Source organism: Anser cygnoides, chromosome Z (genome assembly GCF_040182565.1).
Source record: "Anser cygnoides isolate HZ-2024a breed goose chromosome Z, Taihu_goose_T2T_genome, whole genome shotgun sequence".
Classification (NCBI taxonomy): Eukaryota; Metazoa; Chordata; class Aves; order Anseriformes; family Anatidae; genus Anser; species Anser cygnoides.
The window spans coordinates 23,685,514-23,700,829 of record NC_089912.1 but is presented as its reverse complement, the minus strand read 5'-3'; the positions used below and the strand labels follow the sequence as shown (position 1 = coordinate 23,700,829).

Genomic DNA, 15,316 nt, shown 5'->3' with positions numbered 1-15,316 from the left:
CTTTTCACGCATGATGAAGTTTGGCTGCTAAGGTGACTGCTGCCTGATAGAGGCATGACATAAGCCTCTGCCTGTTCCTGCACCCCTGCCTCCCAGCCAGTTGTGCTCAGCCCGAACTCATTGGGCTGGTTCTACAACATTCAGAGGCCGGGTCTGAACCATCCACCTAAATAGTAACAGAGGGCAGTGCTTCAAACCTGGGTGCCTCAAACACAGATTTACACCACCAGGACACGTGTATTCCCTGACGTGCAGTGACAGGATCCAGACAGATCTGCTGCCTTCTCTTGAGGTCAGTGGGAAGAGCACTAGCTCACACGAAAGCAATGGGCAGCTTGGTTGCGTGCACTGAAATGCCCCAAAATCTTGCACAAACAAGACATAGGGATTTACTGCTATGCTTACTGTTCCTGATTTAAAACATGACTGTCCAAATATTTTTACTTAAAGTGTCATTTCACAGCAGAAGTATCACCTCGGTAGAGAGACACAGCAGCAACAGCAAAGGAGCAGTAAATAATTTGTTTTAGCCTGGAAAATGGGGATGCCTATATACCTGCTTAATGGCTATTACTTGCATAAACACTTAAGGTTTTTTCCCACAGGGCTGTGCCTTCTATTTTAGTAGCAGATTAGAGACCTCAGAGCTGTACCTCTCTAGTGGGTCTGCAAATGCCCTGTCCTTCATAAAAATCTATGCCTCATAATGCTAACTCTTCTCACTTCATTTCTAACACTAATTAGTTCTGTTTGGACAGAGAATTGTCCTTAATTGTGTCTTTCTAGAGCTGATTCTCTAGTCTGGCAGCAAAAGCTAGCGATAATGAATCCTGAGGTGCTCTTTTGTATTCCTTTAATGCATTACAGTTAGCTATCTTCATGGGATTTCTAGCACCACTTCACTGTCCTGATTGCTATTGTAAATCAGTAGGATATGAGGAATCAGCCTCCACGGGCTTAATAAAACAGCATATTTTAAAACAATAGTCTTAGTCATAGGCAGCATCTTTCCAGGATGAGGCAGTGTCAAACCTGTGAACCAGGGAAGGAGCTGCATTTGGTGCGACCACAGGCAGACAGCCTGCCAGTCTGGGGAGCAAAGCAGTGAAGCAGCCTGCATGTCAAACTCATACCTCACGCTGCTTTCACGCCCCTGGGCTGTAAACAGAAAAGGACGGATCCTGGGTGTATTTTAATGAGAGGAGAGGAGAGGCAAATATTTTTAGGAGAACACTATTGCTATGTGATCTCCCAACTCACAAGTCAACTGGACTGCAGAAGTCAGCCTTGCTTTCTCTCACCAGCTCCTCTTCCAACGGGCTGCTGCAACGGGAGGTGCAGGAAGCACAGCCTCAGCACCTCGTGCACAGAGAAGACGAGCACGGGTTCCCAGAAGAGGGAACAGACTCGTGATCCGAGAGTACGGTTTGCTTCACCTCCAGCAGAAGGACTCTGCTGCAGGGCACTCAAGAAGTCAGCGAGGGAAATCCCTGACTACAGTTTCCAAGGAAAAACTCAGAATAAATGTCTTCGGAGGCCTAGAGCCTACTCTGACATCCACTACAACCAGTATGCTCAGTAAATGTGTAACATTCTGGTAACAAAGACTTTTGTTTTACATTTTCACAATCAAAACATTCAGTGGACAGTTGTTAAACAGTTTTCAAGGGGTTTTTGTTTCAGGCTTAGGGGACGGTTTTAATAGAAAGGCGAGCTGACAGGGCCTAGCATTTTCTCTGGTTTCAAGGCTACCACTGCACAGAAGGTGGAACCCTGCCAGAGCCATGCAGGAAATTATATAACACAGGGCACATTTCTGTCAGTTTGGCCCCCATACAATGACACCATGTACGGACCAGCAAAATGTAAGCAAGGTCTTGAGTACCCTGTGTTTTCCCTCCTGTCTGGGCTTTTCGAGACATGTTCGGGTTTTACATGCCAGAAACCTTCCCAGGCAGATTTTCCTGCCCTTGCTCATCTCATCCAGAATTCCCCGATGTTGCAAATAGGAAGCTGCTCTCCCCTGGCGTGCAGAAAGATGATTTTCCTGCCCTTCGCTTGGAGTATACCCAGCTAACTCCCCTCCTGGTGAACGCACAAGCTATCACCCCTCTGCCCTGGCATCAAGAGCACCTATAGCTCTTGCCAAACCCGGAGCAAAAGAGGAATAACAAGCTCTCCCTGTATCAGGAGGTAAGAACGGGGCAGAGGAGTCAGGGGCATTCGGGGCCGATGATCCTACCTCTCAACATCCCTAGGAGCATCCTTTCCCCCACAGGAAGCATTGCCTGTGACAAGCACAGCCCCCCAGCCCCTGTCAGGGGGAGCACCTTCAGCATGACCCCTGGCCAGGAGCCCACACCGAAGGGCAGGCACGCACCGCCCGGCCCCTCGCTTCGCTCCTAGCCCTTTCCCAACACCCTCCTCTTGCGGTTTAAAACCTGGCATGCTCCCTCACTTCCCCCTCTGCCTTTTCCCGTTCCAGCTGAACAGGGTGACACGTAATTATTTTTTCTAGGCATTTGGCTCCTCTTTTCTCAGGAGATCACAGCTGGACATTCAAAAGGAATGCAGATAAATTCCTCTCCTTTCATCACCAGTTAGTTTTCCTCAGATGTTAGTTTAAACTAACATCTTATGTCAGACTTGCATGCAGAACCCTCAAGCCAATTCGAAAGCACGCTTCTCTCTCTGGTTTGGGTTGGCCTGCTAAGGAAAGCAACTAATATATAACACATTTTTTGTGTTCTTTAAGAAGCAACAAAACAACACTGCACAGATGCCAGAAGAGTGTTAAAATTGCCCTCTTCACATGCTGTGCCTTCCTGCCTCACCCCCCGGGCACTGGCAGACCTGAGAACGCCCGTGCTGCCTGCTGCCCGTGAAGTACGCTGCTCTGACCACCCAGAAGACGGTGGATGCTTTAAAACATACTTTGCTGGTGCAAGACACTGCACGGCTTTTTTTATTTTTTTTTTTGCCAGGCGCTTAGAGTGGGTCTCAGGAGCCAGTGGGTACCAGGCCAGGTGCAATGCTGGAAAAAAACAGAGCAGCAGCAAAAAGGGAGGACGGGCCTGGGGGAGGCAGCAGTGTGCCTGCCGTGCTCCGTGCTCCAGCCTCACTGTCTCTGCCAGCCCAGCCTGGAGGCTTTCCAGGCCTGGAAGTATTTGGAGCTCCCTGTGACAATGGTATTGGAGTGCACAGCAGCTCAGATAACCACTCAGTGGTAAGGAGAACTACTTATTCCATGTCAATAACACAGAAAAAGAAAAATGACAGTTATCTGTGATGCACGCAGGAATAATAGCTACCCAGGGTGCTTCAGAGGAGTCTCTCTTCTATCACCGTGAGTCATTTCTCTTCTTGCAAGAGCCCTCCCAGTGGGGTTCTCTGGGGGAATTTCCACAGGCATGCAGTGCCCCCTGAGCCCTTCAGGCAGCCAAGGGAAACCACAACAGGAGACTGCACAGTCATAAAACAGACAGAGATCCTTGAAATTTGCAGTGACTGCAATCCATGCCAGTGTCTGGCTTTCAAACATTTCACAGTTCCGCATCTCCCAATTTAGTGGGCATGCAATGCAAGCCTAGGAATAAGCAAATATATATATATATATATATTAAAAAAAAGCAGCAGGTGATGCACTGGAAAAACTTATCAGTAGCTCCTGCATAGACCCCCCCATCCCTTCCCTTTTATCCACTGTAGGCTCACGCTGTATTTTGGCAAGGAAGAAAGAGGATTTTACTGCCTCAACTGTTAAGAGTCGTTTTCAATCTGAATTATTACAATAGGATGTGTTTTAGGTGTTCCTCTTTTCATTTCCAAGAGCTAGACTCACTGATGGTCAAGATGAGCCTGAATTTCAGAGACGCTTCCACCTACTACTGGACCCTGCTGTCATGAAAATAAGGGTGTCCCCTGAAAACTCTGACAGACACCATGCCAGGACACAGTCACTGCAATGCTTTGGCGCAGCTTGCTGTTGAAATGTTTGCTCTCCCAAAACAAGAAGGTTGGTGCAACACTGGGCTGGGGTCTTTGTACAGACATAAGGCCCTAAGACTACTAGGAACACCACTGTGTCATGGTAGACCACACAGAAGCTACTGCAGTAAGACAAATTTTCTATGTCCTACTGGAAATACCTACAGTTTCCAGTTCCAGAGAGGCAGTGCAACAGTTCTATGGGGGGAGGAAGGGGGAGAGAGGAAGGGAGAGAAAACTGTTTGCCAGTCCTACTGATTGCTCCCCCTTTCCCTCTACATGGTGACTTTCCAATTAACAGCATCACTTAACAGCTTCTCTGTGTTCACAAGTCCTCAAGGGATGGTAAATGTACTGCTTGTTGTGTTGCCAAATGGAAAGTCACCCTTTTGCGAGGTAGATACTGAATCACATCTAGACTGAGATAATTCGTGTAACCGTGCACAGCCCTGAGATCATCATTTTGTGCCCACTGATTACTCAGCTGGGGTCTGAACAGTCACACTGGCTATAGTGTGTTTTGTCTGCCATGATCGTCACCACCCTTCCTGCCCAAATATCCTATAAATCTTTAAATACATACAGAAAATACAACCCTGTGCAGAAAGAAAAGCTATCAGAAACTGGCAACGCAATGTGAGGCTGCAGGAGGACTTCAACAGCTACAGCATTCCTACCAAGGCTTGGGGAGAGGGAGAAGTTTCAGTCTTGCCAGCTTGGCCATTTTTCACAGAATGAGCAAACTTAGTTTGGAAAAGAAAAAAAAATTAGTTGCCTCACCATTGTTATCGCCCTGCTAAAGCAATTTCCCTTCTGGAAATTTTCTTACTGCCTCCTTCCTGCCGTATCTAACGCATTTACAACCATGTATGTGCTCACTAAGTTAACAGCTCACACAAGTAATCCTCAGTGCTCCTTTCCCCTCCTGCAGCAGAGCAGAACACGCCAGCGAGGAACATGTAATTTTAGGGTCTTCCTCAGAGACTGTCTTTGGGGCACTCAGACCAGATCCTCTCTCATAAAACTGGCCTCTGGCACAATCACTTGTGCATCAATGCCAGGCCATAAGGCTGCTGGGAATACACTTAGCTTTCCCAAGAATAAAGTATTTCCTGCCAACAAGCTTGTTTATGGATGTGTTAAGCTCAAGAGAATGGTATTTAGAGGCTTCATGTCCATTGACACATTCCATCATTCCACCAAGAAAGGAGAGGAGGAAAAACAAAATTGCTAAAGTCTGGCAGAAAGTATTTACTCTTGGCTGGAACAGACCCTGTCTCTAAACTAGCGGACCAAGCCTGCGATGCCACTGCCTTGGTCACCCAGATGTAACTTTTACAATAAGGAACTTGCAGGTAACTTGGATTTCTACTAGTTAACATGGTGGTCATGGATAACAAAAGCCATTTCTGTGGAAAGCCCATAGGATGGGTTTTGATGCTAAACACTGCTCTGGGAAATCCTGAGTCCTACTGCAACAAATGCGTTAGGAAACAATAAAGGAAGAAGTGCTCCTGCCTTGAATTTCTGCTGATGGGCACGACCAGTGGAAACTCAGGGAGTTTCAAGACACATTGTTGGATTCCAGATTTAAGAGAAAGTCCAGGTCTGCAGAGAGAAGATAGGCTACTTCTGCAGACAAAACTGTTCTGCTGCAAAGCTGTTTGCAGACTACAAACGTACAAATGCTTCCCAACTACACTAAAATCCAAACCATAACTGAATCCTGCTGTTTTATTTGGGTTTCACTCTATTTCAATTAACTCAGAAGAACCTGACAGCTCTGCAGCAACAGAAGGACAGAATGGGAAAGCAGCAGTGGGGGGGGGGGCTGCCAGAGCTGTTGTCTCTGTGAGGACAGGATGGGGAGAGGGGTAGCAAGCAGGGCTGCTGATTGATATCACATTCCCTCTCAGAGAGACAGAATCAAAAGCAAATGGATTTTTGAATCGCCAAGTCCAAGTCTCCTCACCTTGCAGCTGCTGGCTGTCCCCTGCACCAGTGTCTGCTGCCTGCGGGAACAGCAGATAGGCTCAATGGCTGGTTTCGTCCACTAATTACAACCAGTACCGAAATACTCCATTTGCATTTAAATGTTGCCTCTAGACTGCAGACTCAGTGTGCAAGTATTCACTTGTTTCACATCTTCCTCCTGCCACCCACCAAAACACAGTCACTGTGCAACGTATTTTTTTCATTTTTAATTCTGGTCCTAGTTCTTTGGTGGTGGGAGGGTCCAAGGGGGAGCCAACAGGACCTCCTGGTTCACAAGCAGTGTCAGCACGTGTTTTCCCATGCAGGCAAGAAGGGCACTGAGGAACTGGCAAAGAGTTAAATCCACCTCTCCCTACAGATTCCACTCACCTCAGGCCGTTTTGTGTTGTTGTAGCACAGAAGAAAATATATTTCAATTACTTTGAAAACTCTTCTGTGAATCCACGAGGGTATAAATTTCATTGCATCTGAGGCTCCCATTTAATGCCAGTACCACAGTTAGGAATTACTGGTATTTTTTAGCATAGCCGTTGCTAAACAAGTTCCAGTATGTTTTTCTAACGTGCTAGACAGACTTTCTAACCATTTCCAGGCAGAAGACTTCAGGATAAGGAGACTAAGCATTCAGGCTGTCTTGGCTGGCACACTGATTAGGGAGAAAAATACCCTGTCCATACAGCTCACGGAAACTGTGCTTGAGCCCCACTGGCAGTAGCAATCACATTTAGTACAGTCATATTTCCATTACACAGAGAGCCTTCACTCCAAAATTTATGTACAGTTTAATCCGATTATTTTTCTTCCCCATTTCTGCCTGACAAACTGTACTTGCTAGGCCCCTGGCTGGAAATCCATGCTAATCAACTTAAGGCATAGTAGAAAAAGCAATTTTTTTCCTCTGTGTTGTCAGCAAACCACATTTCATGACTTTACTCGAGTTTCTACTAAGGTCACTGGCATCTTCTCAAAATCCAGGAAGAAATAACAAGACCAGGAAAAAGCTACAGTTTGTGTGAAGACAGAAAATGCCAGTGGAACTGCCCACTGGACTGGACTGGAGTGTGGGGGATGTGGGGGAGGCCATGGCTCTGAATAATGTTTATGCGAGTAACTTTGTTGATGGTTTTTATCCACCCACACAAAAATGACAGTTTTAATTATTTTAACCACAGAATTTTGTTTCCTGCATCAAGCAAACTAAGTATTCAGTGACTGCCAGACTATTAAGCCAATGGTATGAGATATATTGATTTTGCAGTGGTAATGATCCTTACATTTTTACGTAATGCCTTTCAGGCTTAAGTGTCCCTGAGGCACACTGGAAGTTGCACTTATGAAAAAAGCACTTCAGGACTGAAACACCAGAGCTGCCTGAGAGAATATTGTACCATCAGAGAGGGAGCAAACATCAGAAAAGCAAAATACACTCTTCCCAGCCAAAATTCTTGATAGCACTTTGGACAGGTTCAAAATACAATAACCTGATTAGACATTACATAGCCATGTCTTACATAAGGTGGAAGAAGTAACAGAAACAACAATTGAAACAGTGAATGTATTAGTCATGAAGTTTACCAGAGTTGGTCCAGTGAAAACTGCTGCACAAACAAACATCTAGTTAATGTGTAACTGTACTGAAAGCTTTGGCTAAAACCTGGCTATTGATAACAGCAGTTCGTCAAGACATCAATTTTCTCTCTCATTGGAAAGCTAATGTTTCTTGCAACAATGTTCTCTGTAATTGAATTGTGGCTCCCCTTACATACTCAGGAGGCAAATGCAGCATCTGAGTCATCAAAATCACTGTTAATTCCCACTCCTGTAACTCCTTCCCAAGTTCTAACCTGCAAACAACCTTCTTAGCCAAAGATCAGAATTCAAATTCCACCTTTATTAAAGGTTTTCTGCATGCCTTCAAGCAAGTCATGTCACTGGTTTGTGTCCATATTCTTGCCTGAATATGGAACAAACTTCCTGTTATTTCAAGGGTTTCTTAAGGATAAAGCTCACCTGAATTTTAAAGAACTTTAAGAGGAATGGAGTGGAGCACCATGGAAGGACTTTTATCAAGTTAAGAACAAGAGCAAAAGAGAGGGGAAGATTAGAAGAACTTTGATCCTTTTCCATCTCACATGAAAAATCTGTGATCAATCTTAAGAAACACTTGAGGGTAAGAGTATGGGCTTGGAACTAGAAATCTCACCCTAGACCCGCAGAACAAGTCATGTCTCTGGTAAGGGAAGACGCTTACCGCCTGAGTGCATTTGTGAGTTCAGCAGTCAGTTCACTCTCGTTGTATGGTCTCAGCTCAGCTAGTGTTAACGGTGTTGCGGTGCCATCGCTGCATTCCTGAGAAATGAGGCAAGATCATCTCCATTGAATTTACTTACCATCTTAATGGAGAAACTCTTATAAAGCTCTATGTACGCAGCTACTTTTGAAATGGAGGTGAAATAAAAATCAGTGTCAAAAAAATACAGCAGCACATCAATATAACAAGAAATGGACTAGCAAATTAACACTGTACAAATCCTTCTAATGTTTCCTAAACTACCACAGTTCACTTATTTGCAAAATTTTGCTATAGTGTGCATAAACTGGTGCCTCGCATTGCTCTTGACTGCACACTTCAATCAAAGAATGTAGATGATGCTTTGCCAGAAACAGTTAAGTAAGGGCACAATTATACACTAGTTCCGGATTTTAAACACACTTAGAAGCACTAGAAGAACAGGATTAAAGTTTTTCTAGATATCACTACTTCTTCATGCAAATTATTATCACTGGGACGGTTAGTGGATGGAGCAGGAGTACAGGTGGTGTTTTCATCTATCCCTACAGTGGCAGGGAGGGATACAGAGAGGACAAGGAAAGCCCACCTGATTAACACGTGGCTCAGAGGCTGGTGCCAACACAGAAATTTTGGTTTTTTTTTGACCATGGGGCGCTTTACTCAGCACCCGGCCTGATGGCCGCAGACGGGTCCCTATCTCTAAGGGGAAAACGGATCCCAGCCCAGGAGCTAGCAGGGCTCACTGAGAGCGCTTTAAACTAGGTAAGAAGGCGGATGGGGCTGAAATAAGGCTTGTTGGAGCTGTGCCAGGGGGAACAATGGCAAGGCTGGGGGAGAAGGCAATGGCCCGACTGAAGTGCATCTGCACTAATGCACGCAGCATGGGTAACAAACAAGAGGAGCTGGAAGCCATCGTGCAGCAGGCAGGCTATGACTTGGTTGCCATCACGGAAACGTGGTGGGACCACTCTCATGACTGGAGTGCTGCGATGTCTGGCTATAGGCTCTTCAGAAGGGACAGACAGCACAGAAGGGGTGGTGGTGTGGCTCTCTGTATTGGAGAGTGTTTTGATGTTGTGGAACTTGAGGCTGGGAATGATAAGGTTGAGTCCCTATGGGTTAGGATCAGCAGGAAGGCCAACAAGGCAAGCATCCTGGTGGGGGTCTGTTATAGAATGCCGAACCAGGATGAGGAGATGGATGAGGAGTTCTACAGGCAGCTGGCAGAAGTTGCGAAATTGTCAGCGCTCGTTCTCGTGGGGGACTTCAACTTCCCAGACATATCCTGGAAGCACAACACAGCCCAGAGAAAGCAGTCTAGGAGGTTTCTGGAGAGCGTGGAAGATAGCTTCCTGACGCAGCTAGTTAGAGAGCCTACCAGGAGAGGTGCCCCGCTAGACTTTCTGCTCACAAACAGTGACAGACTGGTGGGAGATGTGGTGGTCGGGAGATGTCTTGGGCAGAGTGACCACGAAATGGTTGAGTTCTCTATTCTTGGCGAAGTCAGGAAGGGGACCAGTAAAACCACTGTATTGGACTTCCGGAGGGCTGACTTTGAGCTGCTCAGGACACTGGTTGGCAGAGTCCCTTGGGAGGTGGTTCTGAAGGGCAGAGGAGTCCAGGAAGGCTGGGCACTCCTCAAGAAGGAAATCTTAATGGCTCAGGAGTGGTCTGTCCCCACGTGCCCAAAGACAAGCCGGCATGGAAGAAGACCGGCCTGGCTGAACAGAGAGTTGTGGCTCGAGCTTAGGAGAAAAAAGAGGGTTTATGATCTTTGGAAAAGGGGGCAGGCCACTCAGGAGGACTATAAGGATGTTGCAAGGCTGTGCAGGGACAAAATTAGAAAGGCCAAAGCTCATCTGGAGCTCAATCTGGCTATTGCTGTTACAGATAACAAAAAATGTTTTTACAAATACATCAACACAAAAAGGAGGACTAAGGAGAATCTCCATCCTTTACTGGATGCGGGGGAAACTTAGTTACAAAGGATGAGGAAAAGGCTGAGGTGCTTAATGCCGCCTTTGCCTCAGTTTTCAGCGGCAAAACCAGCTGTTCTCTGGATACCCAGTACCCTGAGCTGGTGGAAGGAGATGGGGAGGAGGATGTGGCCCTCACTATCCACGAGGAAATGGTTGGTGACCTGCTACAGCACTTGGCTGTACGCAAGTTGATAGGGCTGGGTGGGATCCACCCGAGGGTACTGAGAGAACTGGCGGAGGAGCTGGCTGAGCCGCTTTCCATCATTTATCGGCAGTCCTGGCTATCAGGGGAGGTCCCAGTCGACTGGTGGCTAGCAAATGTGACGCCCATCTACAAGAAAGGCCGGAGGGTATACCCGGGGAACTATAGGCCTGTTAGTTTGACCTCAGTGCCAGGGAAGCTCATGGAGCAGATTATCTTGAGTGTCATCACGTGGCACTTGCAGGGCAACCAGGCGATCAGGCCCAGTCAGCATGGGTTTATGAAAGGTAGGTCCTGCTTGACGAACCTGATCTCCTTCTATGACAAAGTGACACGCTTAGTGGATGAGGGAAAGGCTGTGGATGTGGTCTACCTTGACTTCGGTAAGGCTTTTGATACCGTTTCCCACACCATTCTCCTCAAGAAACTTGCTGCTCATGGCTTGGACTGGCGTACGCTTTGTTGGGTTAAAAACTGGCTGGATAGCCGGGCCCAAAGAGTTGTGGTGAATGGAGCCAAATCCAGTTGGAGGCCGGTTACTAGTGGTGTCCCCCAGGGCTCAGTGCTGGGGCCGGTCCTCTTTAATATCTTTATCGATGATCTGGATGAGGGGATCGAGTGCACCCTCAGTAAGTTTGCAGATGACACCAAGTTAGGTGCGTGCGTCGACCTGCTTGAGGGTAGGAAGGCTCTGCAGGAGGATCTGGATAGGCTGGAGCGATGGGCTGAGGTCAACTGTATGAAGTTCAACAAGGCCAAGTGCCGGGTCCTGCACCTGGGGTGCAACAACCCCAAGCAGAGCTACAGGCTGGGAGATGAGTGGTTGGAAAGCTGCCTGGCAGAGAAGGAGCTGGTTGATAGCCGGCTGAATATGAGTCAGCAGTGTGCTCAGGTGGCCAAGAAGGCCAACAGCATCCTGGCTTGTATAAGAAGCAGTGTGGCCAGCAGGGCTAGGGAAGTGATTGTCCCCCTGTACTCGGCTCTGGTGAGGCCGCACCTCGAGTACTGTGTTCAGTTTTGGGCCCCTCGCTACAAGAAGGACATGGAGGTGCTCGAGAGAGTCCAGAGAAGGGCAACGAAGCTGGTGAGGGGTCTGGAGAACAAGTCTTATGAGGAGCGGCTGAGGGAGCTGGGATTGTTCAGCCTGGAGAAGAGGAGGCTCAGGGGCGACCTTATCGCTCTCTACAGGTACCTTAAAGGAGGCTCTAGTGAGGTAGGGGTTGGTCTATTCTCCCATGTGCCTGGTGACAGGACGAGGGGGAATGGGCTAAAGTTGTGCCAGGGGAGGTTTAGGTTGGATGTTAGGAAGAACTTCTTTACTGAAAGGGTTGTTAGGCATTGGAATGGGCTGCCCAGGGAAGTGGTTGAGTCACTATCCCTGGAGGTCTTTAAGAGATGTTTAGATGTTGAACTTAGTGATATGGTTTAGTGGAGGACTTGTTTGTGTTAGGTCAGAGGTTGGACTAGATGATCTTGGAGGTCTCTTCCAACCTAGACGATTCTGTGATTCTGTGATTAATGCAAATGCAGAAATCTGTTTATTTTTTATTATACTAAGGGGAAAAAAGTTTTAGTTCTCGAATCATTACACAGTGATTTGCAAAAAGAGACTGTCTTTACAATGCTTTAATTGCTTCATAGAAATGTGCTGTAATTTTTCATGTTTGGGGCTTGGACGTAATCATGTTTTATTTAGACTCTCTTTCACTATCTGTTTCCAGTGAGTGGCAACAGGCAAGACATAACACGTTTAGCCACAGTAGTTTGACAACAGTGGCTTTGTTGTACTCCTCCCCGGAATGACAACCTTATTTTAGCCCAGGCTTAACAGTAATTCTCAAAAGTCACAGGATGGAAAAAAACAACCAACTACCAGAGAACAGAGAAAAGACATGAACATACAGACAGAAGAGAATGATTAACGTGCTTAAAGACTGCTGTAGAGAGGTGGGGGACACAATAAATTTTGTTTATGCTGATTTTAGAAACTTATTTTGACTCCTGACCTTGCCCAATTTGTCTTTGCTTCCACTGCTGGTTGAGCTGAGAGACCTCATTCTCTGTTCTTTTTGTTCTTCCACTTCAGACTTCAAGTGTTCGATGTGAACAAGGTAAGCCTGTTCTTGGGCCTCTCGAGTGCTCAGTTTCAATTCCAATGCCTTCTTCTCTTTTTCCAGTAGGTAAAGCTGCGCCTTGAGCTCTGCCATCTCCTCCTGATGAAAAAACATAAACAGCATGATGTTTCATGAGACTAAATACATAAAAGAAGATAAGATCAAACAAAGCATTCTTCCACTTCCCCTACTTGAGTGTTTTTTCCGTGAAGAACACTATCAGCATCCAGAAGGCTTTTTATGACTGCACACCCTATTTGTCAGAAGGCCACTATGTTTTAAGAGCGAGTACCCTGAGCTCATTCCTCCGTCTGTCTCAGATATAACATGATGCCTGAATTAGAGTATCGGGGATCTGAGAGGGTTGCCACAGCTGCTGAAGTTTCTTTCGTTCTATCTTGCCCTTCATGCTGCCTAAAAACAGGAGTGTCTGATCTGCTCATCAAACAGCTCCCTAAATCACAGAATCCAGTTTTTTACTGATACATAAGAATTAGAGTTGGTTTATCTCATTACAATGGAATATGTTTGAGGGACTAGGACAGCAAACACAGATCATGTATTCCTGCCTCACACTACTAGCGTCTGCATTAGAACAAGTTAGTTAAAAAGGGCAACTGAGTATATCATCATCAGATATCTATTTTTAATATTCCTTCTCTAGATGGCCAGAATCCCAACTATATACAACTGGATGGTCACAAAACTGCACTCTTTATTATTCTTCCATAAATATTATCCACAGAAAATGGATACTGGTACCTCACAAAAGGAAACTCAAACCTGAAAGCTAGTTCTTGTGTGCAATCGATCTACCATTCTGATATTTTTGACATTATAACACAACTGCTATGCGGGGAGAGTCTTCTACTCTAACACCTACTCTGACAGTGACTGGGCAAAAGCATAAGAACAAGGCATGAGTGAGGTGACCCTTCTTTCAGCACTTGCTCCCAACCTCCCATGAATTGCGACAAACAGGCTTTCTGAATAAGAAGGCCCTTTGTGTTTAAGGACTCTTCAGAGAAGTTTCTTCCACAGAACGCCTAGTTATTCTGAACACATGAAAACCCAGCTCCACAAAGCCTTTAGAGAAATAGCCCTAAAATGTAACGTAGATTATATTAAATAAATAAATAAATGAAGTGCACTATCAAATATACAAAAGACCCTTAAAATAACAACAACAAAAAAGCCAGAATCACATTCTCATTATCAGGTCATGGCAAGCTCTAGTCCATCCCACATGTTAATGCTGATTTCATACAGTAACACAGCTCAGAACAAACTTGTTCACTTTGTAGTTCTCTGAAAGAAGGAAGTTCCTTGTTGGATGCCCAGCCTAAAAACAAATCACTACTTTTTTTTTTTTGAAAAACGAAATACATATTCTAGTCACAAAAATATCTCAGGTGCCTTATCACATTCTTCAAAAATAATGCTCTTTGTAAGATAACTGTTATTAAAGAAGATTATATAAACAATGTCAAGACCTATATAGATTTTCTCTGTAGAAGAAAACGTGTTCCTAACAAAAATTCATTGTCTGGTTTAAATGTAGACAGTGCATACATGTGTAGTACAGTTACAGAGAGCATACTGTAGCCAAGGTAATCACTGCCTTGTTCAGAAATACCATCCATGCAAAAATAAGATCGACATCCTAAAAACCCTCAGGCTTAGAAAGGTTTTATGAGCTTTAAAATCATTCATTTTTTCATCTACTTGTTTGTGGATTGAAAGTTAGAAACACAATCTCTTTCATTCTATGTGGTTTACAGAAATTTAAATGTTAGGCAAACTTAACGTTAATTTCCCTTGTGAACAGTAAAAATGTAAATAATGATGAAGCAACTTAGTTATAGCAACTTAACTGGATTGTCTGGTATACTTAAAGCATATACATTTAGCTTCTTAATCCTCTGTTTCTAAAGCCATTAATCTACTTAGCCTGTTCAGTGAATGCTGAGAAGTAATTTAAGCAGAGAATTTTGGCACTTATGTGAGCAGAAAATATTCTTGACAGAGGGGTACAGTCAATCTACATGGGAGGGACATGACACAGTCTTCCAAGACTAGAACCTGAAGCTAGGCAAATTCAGCCTAGCAAAAAGGGACATCAGTGTTCTGAAAGAAGGAAAATTTAACCTCTGGAACAATGGATCTATGGAACTTATTTTATTCATCATTTGAGTTTTTATTTAAAGACTGGATGTTTGTTTGTACTACATATCTTAGCTCAGAACAAGTTTGAGAACAAATGGTGGGTTAACTACTTCTTTTATGAAGACAGTAAGCTTAGATCATCACACAGTCACTCTGAGTTCACAGATTTGTATCGTGCCACAAGAGAAATATGAACTCCCAAAACACCCGCCATCTGCTAGTTTTCTCCTTTCAAGGCAATGGGACTTTGAAGAAGAGATGCGAAGAGAAAGAAAGGGTAAAGCGGAAGAATTGAAAGGAACAGAAATGGATGCAATGGTAAGGCTGAAATCGAAAACTAAAACTACACTTGAAGATTCTGGTATTGACACTTGAAATCTGTGAGACAGGGTGGCAACTTGTAAGATTCCATGTGGAAAAATTTAAGTAACTCAAGTTTACTTATAGAGTTAATTAGTCTTTACATACATAATAATTGTTCTATGAAAATATGTTTTCTAAGATAACATTTCATTTCTATGACAATATAGCCTTTGCATATCTACTATCCTGCTTTGTTTTGTTTTTAATTACAGGATGT

General features: G+C 44.9%; 1 protein-coding gene across 10 annotated transcripts in view; it reads right to left on the bottom strand.

Moving 5' to 3' along the window:
• The window catches only part of MCC (MCC regulator of WNT signaling pathway), a 202,077-nt gene that overhangs the window by 5,741 nt on the left and 181,020 nt on the right, over positions 1-15,316 (bottom strand). For all 10 annotated transcript variants that reach the window (XM_066988301.1, XM_066988300.1, XM_066988305.1 and 7 more), the window contains 2 exons: positions 12,463-12,669; positions 8,234-8,331 (listed from right to left, as the gene is read on the bottom strand). In XM_066988301.1, coding sequence (XP_066844402.1) covers positions 8,234-8,331; positions 12,463-12,669 — 305 coding nt within the window. The remainder of the gene's footprint in view (positions 1-8,233; positions 8,332-12,462; positions 12,670-15,316) is intronic.